The 17,348-nt window shown below is 44.5% G+C and overlaps 1 protein-coding gene across 1 annotated transcript; it reads right to left on the minus strand.

The window, feature by feature from the left end:
• Positions 1 to 11,968: 11,968 nt before the first annotated feature.
• Positions 11,969 to 17,310, minus strand: LOC117727419 (G-protein coupled receptor family C group 6 member A-like). Its single transcript, XM_034527710.1, has 6 exons — positions 17,094 to 17,310; positions 15,957 to 16,248; positions 14,362 to 15,207; positions 13,971 to 14,186; positions 13,574 to 13,691; positions 11,969 to 13,437 (listed from the first exon to the last, which is right to left on the minus strand). Exons 1-6 carry the CDS (start codon positions 17,300 to 17,302, stop codon positions 12,329 to 12,331), a joined length of 2,790 nt encoding a protein of 929 aa, XP_034383601.1. The 5' UTR covers positions 17,303 to 17,310; the 3' UTR covers positions 11,969 to 12,328.
• Positions 17,311 to 17,348: the final 38 nt, after the last annotated feature.

The following is a 17,348-nucleotide window of genomic DNA, read 5'->3' on the forward strand; positions in this document are numbered from 1 at the left end:
CGGGATGACGGCTGCACCTTTTCATCCGGCGGCCTCGTCAACAAAAGGAGCTCATCCATCATGCAGAAGGAGGAGCGGGAGTGCGGGGGTCCAAGTAGCAAAAACACACCACTTTCATGCTGCCGTTATATTTTATTCAGCGATATTTACCACGCGCTCGCTGAAACAGAGCGGAGGAACATCACAGGGACGATGAGAAAAGGCTCTCCGCGTTTATTAATTAAGTTATAGGGAAGATATATCTTTATTGTAATTACCGGTTTCTGACTTGTAAACAGAATTAAAGTTACACAATATTTGGAGGGAACTCATTCTTGTTGGTATAACATTTGTATATTATATTTTCTATTCCGTATGTCATTTATTTGGCCTCTAGCCCACTGTTTTTGTCTGTAGGCTAATTGACACTATCGTCAGGCGGTTTTAACCTACAATAAAAAGACCGCGCCCTAATTCTCTGACATACCACAAATCGATTTTTTTTGTATGTTATCCACGTAATCACGAACGATGGAAGTATCAAGACCGCAGCGATGACGTATTTGTACAGCATATTGATCTTTTTCTGAACCTATAACTAAGTTGTTTCGCATACAGGATTTTATTTTGAAAAGACTGCATGTAACAAGCGTAAATGAACACGTGTGACTTTAAAATAATGTATAACTATTTGAAGGTTATCATACGAACTTTGTTGGGGAATATTCACGAATGGTTCTTTCAAGTCAAAACAAGGTAAACGTTAATTATTGATTGATTCACAAGACAGCGGTGGTCGTGCTGAGGCCGTCGCATCCAAATGACGCTGTTTAGTTGATGCCGTTGGTTTAGAAAGTGAGATCCTGCAGTAATCTCCTAGAGATTTAACAATACATCCACTCCAACACAAAAAGGTATGATTTGAGTTAATAATAGAAGTAGAAACTATCACTTTCATAATCATCTCTGCCATCAAATACCTATACGCTCCATTGTTATCAATAATGCTTCACGAGGATGATTTGAAAACTTCATTATCATCCAGAATCACTTTAATTCACTTTTGAATCACTTTTATTACAAGGGAAATAATAATTTTTTTGGGGTTGGAATTTAAATTTGAATGATTCCTCATTTTGTTAAAGGACCCCCTGGAGCACATTCAGGGCACTCGTTGTATATCTAATATTCTACTCATGTAGGGCTGGTGGTTCGATTCCTGCGTTCTCCAGTCCAAAGGGTCCTTGAGCGAGACCCTGACCCCAAACTGCTCCTTCCTTGAACAGCACTGTACAAAGGGCAGTCCCTCATGTTCACGTTGAAAAGGATTCTCATTCGATCGGTATAAAAATAAAGAATTTGAAGTAAGAGTAGCTCAATTCCTTAAGAAATGGGAAATTATTCATGTTTCAAGGCCAAAAAAGACAAAAACAAACAAATTGTATTGAAAAAGAAGAGGAGTTAGTCAGTCAAATGAACTGTACGCTTGGAGGGGAGCGAGGGGAATTTAAATAGCTGCCACTTGAAATGCAAGACAATAGATGGCAGCATTTCTCCACCAACATCCATATCAGAGTTGAAGGTTCAAGCTGGTGAATGTTTATTGATATGCCGTCGTGGTATGTGGTTGTCGTTAATTTGACAGTCGTCATGAAACATGATAGCTGGAGGCGGTTGAAAAGGAGTTATATTCAAGTACAGGGCCATGATGTGTAGCAGGAAACTTAATATAATTAAAAAAAACCGACTGTTAATGTAAGTAATCACCTGCGGAAGTAGCATGATATATATTAAATATCTGTAGTTGCCCACATTTAAAAGATACACATCTATAAAAGCAGTTTTGTCCAAAATGAGTTTTTTTCTCAGACTTTCAGTGACATTTCATTGCTATCGACTATTCTGAGGGTTTTTACGGATATCATTCCTGATCTATACAACATTGTATTACTAAAAACATGGGGACTTTTTTTTAATTACATTTTCTTTATTGATTTTTTTATTTGTCTCTCTCTCAGGTCGTCCATCATTTTATAAGTTCAAATGTTCAATGAGTAATGAACTTTGAGTTTATTTTTATTTTAACCACCTGTGGGTTCTGGGTGGTTTCCTGAATTGCGCACTAGGTACCATTGAGGTGTACGTACAGTATACAGAGCATCAGGACATACCTTTGTTTGTAAGAAACTCCACAGGAGTTAAATTAAATTGTTGACATACAGTACCGTGTTTCTTATTATGCGCTAGGCAGGGATTACGTCGCCTGGACATTAAATACATTTACATAAACAGCATTTTCTAGAAAAGACGAGGCAGATTCTTTCTCTTTTATTGGAACACAGTCGAGGTATAAAACATGGTTACCACAAATGGGAAGCTAGTACAAACACACAAAATAGAATACATACAAAAACACTTGAATACATCTGATTATCACGTACATTTATGGCATACTCTTTGATTTTGGTACAGCAAGCTAAAAACCAACCCCAAATACCGAATTCCTCTCCCATCTTTGGGGTTCAACAGGGAGCCGAGAGGACAACTGCAGTGTCAATAGCTTCAAGGTAGATTTTCTTTGGATTTAACATATAGATTATGATTAAGAATGCCCTTTTAGAAACTGACAGACACATTTATTTACAAGTCGTGTCAGAAAGACATGTTCAAGACCTTAACACCCGCTTGAATTCATGTTATAAACGTATCTAACACCGACTCTCAGTACAAACCTCTCAAGAAAAGAGAAAGAGGGTCTAAACCTCAGAATCCCTCTAATCCATAATCCCCTTTTCCAATCCCTTCCCACCTATTTCACTTGAGCGACCCCCGGCCAATCACAGCCGGGCTCCAGACTGATGTCACAGTGGCACTTTGATCCAACTCCCGTCATCGAGGGGCCGTCCGGCCTATCGGAGAGCAACAAAAGGAGGGTCAACAAGTTTTAGTACACGAGTGGATTATGGGGGGTGGCAGGCCGAGTAACTTGGCTGACCGCATGGGTGGAGAGGAGGGAAGAAGGGAAGGAGGCAAGGAGGGCTAATCCAATCTGGATTAGGCCAGGTGGTTTCTCTGGAGGGAGGAGGTGAGCCGGGTACATACAAATGGCCACTGTTACAGTCGGTGTGAATTAGAGGTAAACTGTCTATTACGGCTGGTCTCCAAAACACTCGTTCTTTATAGATAAACAGATATTTTAAAACTGTTACAGCAATAAAAGTCTTAAGTAAAGAATACTATATCTTTCTCTATCTCAGCTACGTTGGGCTGGGCCAGTATAATAAGAAGTGTGGGATCCATTGTTTTCGGAGTTTAACCCATACGAGAGATTAAAAATCAGGATATCTTGGGATTTATTTTGACAAAACTCTTTTAAATGCTGTGTGCAATGCAATACACACACAGTACATAGCTGTGGTACCAGTTAGAGTTTCAATTCCTTTGTTGGTATTGTACCTTTTTGTTTTAACAATTGCAATAAAAAACTTTGAATGCAGCTAATTGACACGTATTAGACATGGGACTTTGAGTCCTGGGGATTTGATCAGTGGGTAGCCCAGCCATGCCTCTTAGTACATAATATCATTAGATTTTCTCACTACATTGAATATATTTCAAATATCAAAAGATTTTGGGTTTCAATCACTATGACAACATGACTTGTTTCACAACTCCCATAACAATGTGGTTTTGAAGATTTAGTAGTTACAATGTAGGTTATTGAAAAAACGTTAGGGCCATTTTACAATTTAAGAAGGTGATCTGGGGTAGCAGGTACAAGTAGATCGATATCTGATCTGTGTCTGCAGACGGGATGATATCATTCCCTTAAACAGGAGGAAAGGCAGCTTATTGGATCTACGGCACAGATGGCCCCTGACTCGAGTAAACAACCACCAAAGCTCAAACCCCAAAGTTCAAGGGTTTAACCCTTACTCTGTTTATGTTTTATAGAGTAATAGACCTGAAGCTACATGAATGGCTGTGTAATAGTAATTTGTTCAAAGAATATACAGAAATATGTTTATCAGATTGGTTATAGTATCTAATAGCTGCCTCAAAACAGTCCATTTGAACTGGACAGGGACTAGATGCACCCTTTTTTGTCAGGTATAACTTGTACTGAGAAGTACCAAGTCAAGTTTTTTCTTTGATAGCAATTAAGCAGTCACAAAGACCAGCAAGGTTTACCTCGACCCACAATTATTGTACTATTATTTACCTTTATTCTGTGGTGAAAGGCTCACTGCCCTCGACCTGGGTAGAGGCTGAACAGCCATTTTTGGAAAACTCTGAATGGGAAGAACTGGGCCTCTGTTCTGATTGGGTGCGGCGGGTAGAGTTGTCAATCCCTTTCGTGAGAACCCTGCCTCGGTAGGCCTCGCCCCACGGTTTGTGTAGCGCAGAACCCCCAGGGGGAACGCAGGTTTGAGAGTTATGCGAGTCCCTTCGGCAGAAAACTGAGCGGGCGTCACGAAAGGACACGGACGGAATGATCTCTTCGGTGTCGATATCCGTTTCGCGCGTCACCGTTTTCGGAGAACTCGGGCGAGACGATGGCCGGGAGGCGGATCGAGGTCTGAACGCGGGTGGGGTCGGAAATCTGTGGCACACGGAAGGACAAGAGGGTGGTAGGCGGACTCTGGAGACAGGCGGTGCTGTCACAGGCTGGCTGTAAGAGGACATCTCACCCTCGTGGAGTTCATTACTTCCACATCTGTGACCCACTCTGGCTTGAAGGGGCGATGGTCCCCTGCCTCTGAATTCTGCAATGTCTCTCTTGTCAAGAGATTCTCCTGTATTGCTCAGTTGGATCATCTTACGTGCCTGCTGGTAGAAACAGTTAGCCTTCTCTATTTCCGGATCCAGATCAGTTCCTGGTTGCCGCTCGGTTCTCGGCTTGCTGGCTCGGTTTGGCAGCACTTCCACATTCCGCATAGAGGCTTTGAGACGCTGGGAAACTCCGGCCTTCTGGTTTATCGGTGGGAGGCTCAGAACCGATTCCTCCTGCGACCTTTCCTTGTTACCCGATGTGCCCTCGGTTCTCTGGAAGGAATTGTCCATCAGAACCTCTGGGGGCGGAGGCGGTAGGCTGTCGACATCGAGGTCGTCCCTGCTTTCAGGCCAGCTGTTGTTGTTGTTATTGCCATTGTTGACCAACCCCCCCTCACCCTCATTGCCATGTACTGTGTCAGATAACTGAATGATCCCACCTTTTCTGGGCCTCCTGATATGAGGTGGAATATTAGCAAGGCTCTGCCCTGGTCTACCATCGACCCCTCGGCTAAAGGTATTAATCAGCCTTCTGACAGACTGGTGCTTGGGGGGATGGGGTGCCAACATTGGTAAGGTACCAGGTGATTGGCTTGTTCGGCCTTTTTGTGCACCTGATGATCCACTCACTGAATGTCGTCGTAGACCAGCTCTATACAGGTTGTAATGAGGCCCCGCTAACTCTTTCTTTCCTCTCATGTCGGCCATCTTTTTCATTCGTTGATCCAAGTTCCTCTGGCTCTTTTGTAGCTCCATCAAAATGTTTACACACCTGGTGGATGAAGAGTGTTTGTTCGCGGTGACGGCGCTCTGGGGTCGTTTCACCGTAGGCTGCAAACCCTGCATGTAGTTTGCACACATGAAAATAAAAGGCTGACTGAGGTCTGGTGGGGAAGAGTTCGACCTCTTCCTTTCAGGCCTGTCGCCTTCATCATCCTCATACTCTTCGTAGTCATCATCGTCCTCCTCCCAGTCCTCTTCATCATCTTCATTGTAGCCTATCAGGCTGAGTAAATTACTGGGCAGCGTATCTGCGCCACGAGTGTTGCTTCCAGATCCGCTGCTTCCCGATCCAGCACTCCCCGATCCAGCACTCCCGCGGTGGCGGCGGAGCCTTTCTGACCCCGTCAGACTCTCATTTTCTCCGCCGATGCCGCTGTCCTCACTGTGCAGCGCCGTATCCTCAGGGTGGGAGTTTCCCGTGGCGGCCTTCTCCACCCGTGCCAGCACCAGAGTCAGCCTCTCCTCCGCCGCCTGCTTGGCCCGCAGCTTCTCGACCATCAATTTAGAAAGAGAAGAGAAATACTCCGCGGCCTCCTCGAGCGTGGTGTCACCCAGTGCCTGCGCGGAGCCCCCCACGAGCCTCATTTTCTCCGTTGAATGCTGGAGCAGTTGCCGTAACAGATCGGGGGGTGGATGAGGCGGGTTGGCTGAGTCAGTCCTGGGTTTAGCTGGCATAACAGCTGGGCCCGTCATCCCAGAAGGCAAGGCCATGTAGTCCCAATGTTCCTTCATCATGAGCTCGCCCTCCTCGGCCATCTCCTCGAGAGCCTGGTTGATCTCCTCGAAGCGGAACACCAGAGCAGACATCATGGGCTGGAGGGACAGCTGTGTCTGCGCGGCCTGGTCCAGCAGGCCCAACAGAGCTTCATACTTTGAGATGTTGGGGTTCAGAAAGGCGTAGGCGGCCTGGTGGGCCCTCACCATGTGTGCCGGGAAGTCCACCTTTGTCTGAACAACAGAAGATATCCTCTGGATTTTGGCGGACCTTCTCTTGCCTTTACTTTTCTTTCTTTTCTCAAACTTACGAATCTCTTCTGTTTTCACCACCTCGTTGATGATTTCTTGGGGCATCACATTGACCTCTGCTTCTTCAATGTCTTCAGCGCTTTGGCCCCCCGTTGTGTCGGAGGCCAACGGAGACCATGCAGCCTCTTTTGTAGGATGTTCTTCAGTGAGTAAGGGTAGTTCATTTTCTTTCTCATCCTCCTCAAAACATTTGTCCTCCTCCTCTTCAGGTGGCGAATCAACAATATCTTTGGGTACTTCAGCCGGCAGAGCCTTTTCAGGTCCGTCTTGCTGCGCTTCAGCCAGCGGAGGCTGTTGCGGTCCAAGGACTCCTGGCTTTGAAAATAACTTTCCTTTAGATGGAGAGCAGCCCATTCTCGCTCTCAAAAGTGAATCAAGAAGACCTTGAAAGAAAAAATCACTTTCTCTGAAGAAACATTAGTCAGGAGCAAAAGTGAAAGCCGAAGTGTAAATCCATAGGTGTGTGTAGTAGATATATGTTGTCTAGAATCCTCAGACAAGCTCCTTTTGTTGACAGTCGAGCCTCCACATGCGAGGTTGAATATATTCTCTTTCCTTTATTCGGTCAAACAGTGCAGGAGCCAGCGTGCAACCTGTTTCTACCAAGGAGCTGAGAGGATAAGATGGATTGGGGGGGGGTTTCTTCCCTCTCTCTCCTACAGTAGGCACAGATGGTCACATTAAGTGCATCAATACGCACACACACACACACACACACACACACGCACGCATGCATTGTAAGACTTTAAGCTCATCAGGTTAATCAGAGCCAGGTTTGTCAGGTGGTGTTTTTAGCTTCATCCACTGTTGTTGGTAGTTTACATGCGACTGTTGAGTTCCCTGGAGAGATAAACAACGCGTTTTCTTTTTTTTGCAGACTGATTTCCTGAAATGTTCAGTTTACTTTGATGTATCTCATATGTCATATTTTACCTACACATATAGTTCTATTACTTATGTCATGGCCATCCTAATTGTATTATCTCTCTCTCACAAACACACACACAGACACACACACACACACACACACACACACACCAAGAGTGCCGAGAGTTGACAGGTTTTCCCAGAAAGTGAAAATAGGACCTTCAGTACGAACGTTGTGTCCCGGTAGACATTTCTCAGGTATCTCTGTCACGCCTCGTTGTGACAGTTTGGCACTCTTGACTTAAAAAATGTAAGAATATTTGGAGCGTCATAAATGTTTTTTTTCTCTCACCTGGCATTTATCCAGCATGTAAAATAAACTGTGCCTGCATACTGGGTTGTATGATTAAATCTTGACAGGCTTTAACAAAAGATGAACAAGATTAAAGAAAAATAGCCTGAATAAACATACACTGCCATTTAAAAATGTGTAATCTCCAGCCACAAAAGCTGGATTTTTGTCCTGTCCTTTTTATTCAATTCAATTCAGTTTATTTTGTATAGCCCAAAATCACAAATTACAAATTTGCCTCAGAGGTTCTTTACAATCTGTACACATACGACATCCCTGTCCCAGGACCTCACATCGAATCAGGAAAAACTCCCAAATAATAGAAAAAACAGCATCAGCAGGGCCATGGCAGGAGGCCGGCCCACCAGGCAGGAGGCATCGCGAAAGAGGCCGGACCAATGAGGTCGGCCTTTGAGGCAGGAGGCACACAGAAGGAGGCAGGGCCATTAGGAAGGAGGCCAGGTCTAGGCCAGAGGCTGGATGCAGGAAGCAGGGTCAAGGACCCAGGACCATCATCAGACACAGCCAGGTCCAATGGACCCTATGAGACGTGAAGTCACAACGACTCCGGGGAGGAAGCAGAGTTAATAAGGTGCAATGGAGAGATGTAAATTTGTCCATAAGGAGAGAGAGAAGAGGAGATAGGTGCTCAGTGTATCCTAAAACATCCCCCAGCAGCCTATAAGCCTATAGCAGCATATCTAGGGGCTGGACCAGGGCAAACCTGATTCAGCCCTAACTATAAGCACTATCAAACAGGAAAGTCTTAAGTCTATTCTTAAATGAGGTGACTGTGTCTGCCTCCAGGACTGAAAGTGGAAGCTGGTTCCATAAAAGGAACCACGAGTAGCCCCCCACTTGTAGTCCCTCTTTGTAAATGCTGGGTAAGGGAGCCAGTTCCGAGAGTTGACAGGTTTTCCCAGAAAATAAAAATAGGACCTTCAGTAAGAACGTTATGTCCCGGTAGACATTTCTCAGGTACCTCTGTCACGCCTCGTTGTGACAGTTTGGCACTCTTGACATCCAAAAAGTGGACTAACCTGAACTGGAGCGTCAGAAATGTTTTTTTTCTCTCACCTGGCATTTATCCAGCATGTAAAATAAACTGTGCCTGCATACTGGTTTGTATGATGAAATCTTGACAGGCTTTAACAAAAGATGAACAGGATAAAAATAAATAAAAATAGACTGAATAAACATACACTCCCATTTAACAATGTGTAATCTCCAGCCACAAAAGCTTGATTTTTTTTTTGTTGCATCGTTGTATTTCAATAATGTCAATTAATGTCACTTTTAATGTCACAAATCCAAAATCGAAGGGTATATTTGGGGGGGGGCACAGTATTTCCTCCCTTGTGCAACGTAAATGCCCAGATTCACGTAAAGATACGCCAAGGTCATGACCTCAAAGGTAGCCACGGGCCTGACATGGCACACTACGACACGTATGTTGTAAGGCTGTGGAGCTTATTCTTGTTACTCAGGCTCATTGACTCTCCCCTGGATTAAGAGAGTCTTATAAAATAAAATAAAGCACTCTCCAACAGGTGTGTGTGTGTGTGTGTGTGTGTGTGTGTGTGTGTGTGTGTGGGGGTGGTAATCACGGCATCATAGAATCCCAGGGAGCCCGAGCCCATGCTATCCGTCTTTAAAGTATCTCTGTAATCCCTGCCACCCAGGTGTATCGCAGTGACAGGAAGTGGCTTAAATGGTCGGAGGTCTGCCCTCTCTGGTGTCCTCTCCCACCCTTGTTGTTCAGGCTCTATCTGTTTCATGATATTTGGGCTATATAAATAAAATTGACTTGACGAAATCCACTACTTCTATTTAGCAGCTTGCTATCTGCTGTGGCTACAAGGTAAAATACCTTTTAATGAAGTCGATGTCCCATTGAGGTGACTGGTGATCAGTTTACTGGTCACCAAGCTAGCCACTATGCTAGCTGTCCGCTAACAGTAACTTTTGTGATTTCTTTTTACACTTTACTTTGAATCTTTTGTACGTTATCTTTACTACATTAACTATACTCCCTTTTACTTATTGTTGATTTTCCACTGGTGAGATTGAGTTTCCTCGTCACCGTAGCGACTCGTGTTTGAAGTGCACTCGGTGGAATTCTTGTTTACAGGAATATCATCGTTTTTCTACTTTGTATTGCTCATCATTTCTCGGACCGATAACGTCTCCGCGGATTCACAAGTGCTCAAAAACCTCGAAGGCAACCCCCACTGTCTTTCGCCCTCACTGGAAGTGTGTGTAGAAGATGAATGGGTGGTGCCATCCATCCGTTTCAATGCAAACAAACACTTAGTCCGGGGGCCATCGTCCTCTTGACATACTGTCACTTTTACACGCACGGTAAATGTGCTAAACTGCATAAATACTCTCGTTTCTCGGCACTCTCGATAACATCGCTGTTCTGAAATGGTTAATCTGTGTGCCAGAATAAACCGAGCGACGCCGCAACAATAGCTGCATTGTCACAGAGAGACGATGGCATCCATACAAGGAAGTGAAGGAACCATTTCCCCCTGCAGGCCCGCGTCACTGGTTTTTCAGTTTTTTTAATGGTGGGAAAATATGGACTGCAAGCAGATGGGTGCTGCAATCAGAGAGACAATGACATGTTTTCTGCTGTGTTTCCGATCAGGGATCGGTTGTGTCGGTGTGTGTTTGCAGGACGTGCGGCTTTAATACCTTTGCGGTAGATTAGCGAGCGACTGACAGTTGTGTAACGGTTCTCTCTCTCTTGCGCAACAACAGAGGACAGAGATCAGGTTCATCAGGCGCTGCTTATTGACGTGTCAAGGACCAGAGGGATTGATTTATCTAATATGTTTCTTAATTGTTATAAAACTTTTTAATTGCATGATTTTTTTTGGGGGGGGGGGTTTAAGTTCAACATGATGTTGCCCGTGTCATCCACAACACATGCTCGATGTGTCTTATCCAAGTTTTATTCATTGTACAGAGTATGATATTTAACACAAGCTTTCTAACATTATCCATGTTTCTGATGGCATGCGTCTGCTCCACATCTCACATTTCTGACTTTATTAGGGTTAGGGGTCGATATTTGTAATGCTTTTTGTTATGCTTTATTTACCAACCTGTTCTCACTTACAATGCGTACTTCTGCCGCAGTGCGTATTGCATAGTGCATACTGCATTATTAGTGTCGGTGGATTCAAATACAGCAACAAACAGACAGACATGGATACAGAGACCCGGCTCTGACTCTGACAGATATGGCGTCCTCGACTCTTAAGCAGTCGGTGTCAATCTAAGTCACGGAAGGATCCTTCAACGGCAACATTTCAGGACGAGGTTGTTTCCAATTCTTACCAAGGGGCTCCTAAAACCCCCCAAAAAACACATACCTATGTGTGCCATTTCTTTTTCTTGTAAAACCCCGATTTGGAGACAGGAAAAAATATTCTGGTAAACTTTTCACCCGATTTGAGGCGAGAGTTTGCCAATCCAGTTGCTGAATCGTGACTCGTATTGGATATACAAGGCTGAAGGTAGAAGGTTGTTCACTGAGAGTATTTTGACCTCTAACTCTGTGAACTCAGGCTTCATTTTGACTCAACCACAGTTGCTGTTGGAGGTGCACCAAGACAGTTTTGTTTCTGTTTTGTTTTTCACAATCAGTGAGGTCAAAATGTTGATGGCTTTAGAGAGCATGTAAAGTCCAATATTATTTTTTGGGTACCGTTATGAATAAGAATAATGATAAAAGTCCCATTTGATTATTATTATTTGTTTAATCTGTGTATATTGTTTTAAGGATTTAATAAAACCAATATATGAATGTACACACTACATATAAAACAGGAAACAGACTCATGATAATCTTCTACCAAGTGGATACAGATTGACCATCATTGATCTGAAGTTCAGAGTTTGGGAAAGCACAAAGGAAAAAGGGGTGAATTTGGACGTGTTTGTTGGTGCAGTTTGTTTTTGGTGCAAAAAGCAAACAAAACTGACCACAGGGTTTTATGATAGTAGATATGTGATTTTAGCACAACTTTTCTAATAAATCAAATCTGCCAATCTGGAAATCTGTTCAGGAAGCAATCTAATTAACCTGCAGGCCAGGGGGGGGGGGGGGGGGGGGGGGGGGGGGCGGGGCTTATACAGTATGAATTACACTGGATAGCAGTGTTACATGTACTAATACATACATATGGAACTTCCTGGACTGTATTTCATTGTCTCACCAGTACCAGAAACAGTAATGCTCCACCAAGGCACCAAGAAAGCCACTTTAACCCCTTTTGGGGTTACGGTGAACGGAAAATGATGCACATAATTAGGCTTTTAAAAACATTTTTACTTTTGATATTACTTGTAATTGTATACAATACACATAAGTGCTCTTTGGTTTGTCTGTGCATTGAAGAATACAACAGTTTGTAGAGCAATATTTTAATTTGGATTTAAAGCACAAAGATCCGACAAAAAATATCGGCTTTAAAAAGGGGAAATTGGATAGTAAAATATCTCTACAGTACATATAAAATTTCCTTGGAACCACTTTTAGATGGATATACTCCTACACCTCCTCAGTTTTATTCCCACCTTCATACAGGTGAGCATCTCTTCATTCAACATCGGCATTATGAAGATCTCTGAATCTATAGGGCTGACCTCGCTTCTCAATATAGTCGTTGTACTCGTTACGGAACACCTGTTGCTCTTTTCGGAGGGTGCATTCACGCCTACTTCAAGTTTCGGACCGGAGATGACCTCCCATCTCCTCAGAATCCTCTCCAGCGTGTCCGTCTTTGACCCCCCGAGCGCTTCGTAGCACTTGGGTAAGAAATGGCAGAAGATGATGCCGTAAGTGGACACCAGAATGGCCGACGCCTGCACGGGGGAGGCGTGTTCATTGTTGGTGATGTAGACAGGGATGAAACACACCCACACGAACAAGTACATCAGCATGCTGAAGATGATGTAGCCCGTTTCACTGAACTCCTGCGGAACCTTCCGGCCTTTGATAGCCAAGAGGAAGCCGACCGATGCCAGCAGAGCGATGTAGATCAACATGATGCCGAAGCCGATGTAAGTGGGACCTTCGCTGCACTGGATCAGCCTGATCATGGTTTGAGGGGACGGAGGCGTGGGATCGATATCAGGGGAATCGAAGATGAGCCAGAGGAGACAGATGATCCCCTGGAGGGCAGTTATGACGATGACAATCACAGTCGGCTTGTAGAGTTTGTGTAGTCGCCTGCACGTCAGCTGGCCGAAGGGAAGGAAAGCCAGGAAGGTACGGTAGGCCTTGACTAGGACGCAGGACACACAAAGGGTGAAGCCCATGGCATACATCACCTGGCGGGCCCGGCAGAGGTGCACACTGGGCTTGCCCATGAAGCAGATCACACTGGCGAAGCTCACCGACAGACCGGCCATCATAACGCAAGACAGTTTCACCTCGGCTCTTTTCATCGGCTGGGAATCTCTGTACACCAAAAAGATAACGAAGGTGGCGAACAAGAGCAAGATGCCGAAGACCGAGGCCGCCACCATGATGATGGGATGAGTGTCGGCCCATCGCAGGTAGGACTCAGATCTCGGCGTGCAGCGATCCCAACCCTTGAGAGACCAGGTTCCATTGGGGCACGGTTTGCAGGTATCAAGATCTGTGAGAGAAGATGGCGATTATTTAGATATAACCGCATTATTCAAATACCCTATGGGCAGAACCAAAAACAAGCCAAGTTGGTGTATATCTTGAAGTCAAATGAAACACAAAAACAGGACATCGATGAGTCATACCCCAGGCGTCCGAAAAGGTCCCCTCTGCGCAAAGCGTGCAGTTGTAACAGCAGTAGACGTTCAGGATCTTCTTCACCGAGCCGGGGGCGCAGCGCTCGGAGCATCTGGACTGAGGGATCTGAGGGTTGAGCCAAAAACGAGACAACGGGAGTGCAATCAGTTGTTCGTAATATAAAGCGACGACGCATTTTCAAATTTTTCTCAAAGCACAATTAATCCCTTAAAGGTTTCTTAACCCCTGGGTTTGGGGTTTTCAGAGTCTTTCATGGTCTGAAAAGCAGTTTAAAGCATGGAGGTGCCGGCCATCTGACTTTCTGTCCTGTGTGAGGATTTACACAGTGACTACATTGACTATTATGGTCTGTGAGTACACGTTGTGAGTACGTCGTCGTCTTACCGTGGCATTGGCTGTTGAAAACCAGGTGACGTCTTTAATGTCGAGCTCTATTTCTTCTTCAACAACATGGAATTTCCCAATCTTTTGACATCTTCTGTGGCGTCCTTCCGGTTTCCACACGACGAGATCGTAAAAGCCTTCAAAATCACCGTTTCTGTCAAAGTTGAAGTTGAGGTTCTCAAACTCAAACTTAACTGTCTTCAGTACCTCAAGAAGCTGCGAAGCAAAGAGTAGAATGTCGATTAAAATGGGTCCTTTTTGCGTAACATTGGTCACCTTTGCATACAATTTCCCAAACTGTTAATCACAAGGATTCTATGGGGATAGAAACGCACATCACATTGTTATTTACTAAATTATAAAGGCATCTGAAGTTGATATCCATTCTCACCTTCCATGGTGGGAAATTAATTTCTCCCAAGCATGATGAACCGTTGCACTCCAGGAGCTCTTTGAGGGCGTGTGCCGTGGCCCACACGGCCACTTTGTGAAGGAAGGTCTCGCTCGTATCAAGAGCCGTTACGAGATAGTCATCATTTTGCTTTTGGGGATCCAGGAAATTGTTGCACGCGCTGGCAGATTTCATTCTCAGGACTTCAGGCGAGGGACAATAAGACGGAGGGCTGCTCGAGAAACATTCGGAGCTGCAGTTGAACCGGAGGTTCTTGTACTCTTCGATGAAGCGGTTGTACCCTCTCGGGGTTGCCGTCAGATTCTTCAGATAGCCGTCGAACGATTCGCTCTTTTTCGAAACGAACGTAATGCCCAAGATGTCCCCGACCTCATTGATGCCTTCCATTTGGGCGAGGGCCCTGCTCGTGGACCAGGCGTCCGTGGCGAACCAGATCCTTGAAGTGCCGGTCCTGATCATTTCCCGAAAGAGGTCCTCCACCAGTTCCGCCTTGAGGATCAGCAGCACCACCTGGGCGTCGGAGGAGCGGATCTGCTCGGCGACCTGCTTCATACGTTGCGCGCTGAGCAAATGATCGAGATAGTGAGGCACCACCTCCTGGTAGGCCAAGCACAAGCCGCTCGCCTCGGTGTTCCCGAGGAAGCTCTGGAAAGCCGCGCTGCCGTACTCGTCGTCCCCGTACACGACCCCCACCCAGTTCCAGCCCAAGTGATGCATGACCGTGGCCACTGCTTTGGTCTGGTGCTTGTCGCTGGGGATGGTGCGTACGAAAGCTGGGAAGCGCAGCTTATTACTCAGGTCTGGTGCGGATGATGTGCTGCTCAGCTGAGAAAAAGATTATTTATAAAAAGATTATTGGAATTACATTTATTTTGCATACAAATTTCCCCTCAAATCCCCAAATTTCCACCCAGAAATGTTTAATTTTACAACAATAAGTGTATTTTCTGGGCTTTTTTACATCATTTTGTTTATACTTTTGGACTTTTGACCAGGACCAAAATTATAGGCTTGCAACATCCTGCGCACCATGGCCCGGAATTGAGCCGTGGTTCAGTTCAGTCTCGTGTGACGTTTTTTTTCAGATGGGGTCGGACTTTTGGAACCATTACAGGAAACTCTGTAATAACTCCAGTTCTTAAAGGGCACTCGCTTACGTGCAAAACCAAAACTAACCGTATCAAATGTACAAAAACGTGAACCATGGACGCAGACTTTCAGGTGTGATTAGTAACACTACACCATTTTATTTAGTACTATAAATACTACAAATATTACAAATACAAACTTTTAATCGGACGCTTTATATGCTGGTTTTAGGTCTCACCAAGAGTTAGATGAGGAGAAAAACTCAAAGGTAGCCTCTGTGGGTTTAATGAATACATTGTACCAGGATGTGATTCATTATTATCTCTGTGATTCATTATTATCTCTGTGATTCATTATTATCTCTGTGATTCATTATTATCTCTGTGATTCATTATTATCTCTGTACTTTGCACGTGTTTTATTGTAACTAAATACTTGGCATATAAACCGTATTTCCTCATCAGACGACAGCGTCTGTGACTTACCAGAGGGACCATGTACACATTGAGCAGTTTGGCCACGGCGATGGACACCTCCGAGTAGAGAGCTCCCAGAACAATCTTGACCCTGGGCCTGTAGTCGGTGTAGTCGCACATCACGTTGAGAGAGCCGTTGACCTCGAGCATATGGCCCACGCTCTGCAACGACTTGCTGGCGGAGGAGCACGTGTCACACATCAAATATCCGAGACGCACTCCCGGGAGGAAGCCGGCAGCGTTTATGACCTCAATTTCATGGATGACAGCCAAGGAACGAAGAAATGACTCCAGGTCAAAACTGGAAGGAAAAAAAAGAAAAAAATTGACCCGTGTGGGAAAGAAAGCGTTCAATTATCTTTCAGACATTTGTTTTTTTGGTTAGTGGTGTTTGAGTTCAAGTCTTCAGAAGACCAGGTGAACATGTGGAAGAAGAGGAATATTTATTCAGAATCTTCAGGGTCACAGAACTGAATAGTAGCTCCAACTACCCTCTCATAATTTTATATATTTTTAATTCATTCAGGCTGGTTTTGTGGATTTCGAGCAATGTCATGGTAAAACATTGTGTAATAGTGATACTCGAGAGGTTGGAAGGAGGTATGCATTTTTTATTTTTAACCTATTTTCACAGCTGAATCAGTTTCTTCCTTGATATATCCTTTTAAAAGCAAAACTTTAGAATCATCCAAGTCTTTACGTTCATATTAAAAGTATTAGGAACATAGCAATGAGTGAAAAGAGGATTTTTATTACACTGTTTAATTCATTACACTTATCACAACATGATTAAAATGAACCTCAGGTTATGCCTATCCACACATTTATTTCCTGTTTCTTTTTTTGTTGTTGCTATTTTATTATTCCTATTTTTTTTTTAAATATCAAATATATTAGACACTGTTCAGATTGTGCACTTTTTTTTGTATACTATAATATGCTGTAGCTTTATGACATGCAAAAACCTTTTTAGGGGTGCATTAAAAAAATGTGGTATGATAAAAGAGAAAACAGTTATAATATTGACTGAAATACACACGTTTTTATTTTTTATTACTACAACCCACACACTTAAAATGCCAGACATACGTCCTGACACACACATGAAGACCGTCTGATGTCTCATAGACGTTCCCGTGTACTCACTCTGAGCAGTGGAAGTTCTCGGGTCTGATCCGCTCCTGGAGAGCCTTCACTTTGCGGTGGCTCGGCAACATGATGCCGATCACCACGTCCCCGGGAGCCTGAGCCCCGCAGGCCGGCTGAAGGAAGTCACACCCGGCCACGCGAGCCGGGATGCTGCTCAGCGTGATCAGGGCCCAGAAGAAGCTGCGCGGCGGACCGCGCGGCGGCATCGTGGACGGCCGAGGTGGGAGAAGAAGAAGAAGAAAAAGAAAAACC

The sequence above is a fragment of the Cyclopterus lumpus genome, chromosome 24 (assembly GCF_009769545.1).
Source record: "Cyclopterus lumpus isolate fCycLum1 chromosome 24, fCycLum1.pri, whole genome shotgun sequence".
Lineage (NCBI taxonomy): Eukaryota > Metazoa > Chordata > Actinopteri > Perciformes > Cyclopteridae > Cyclopterus > Cyclopterus lumpus.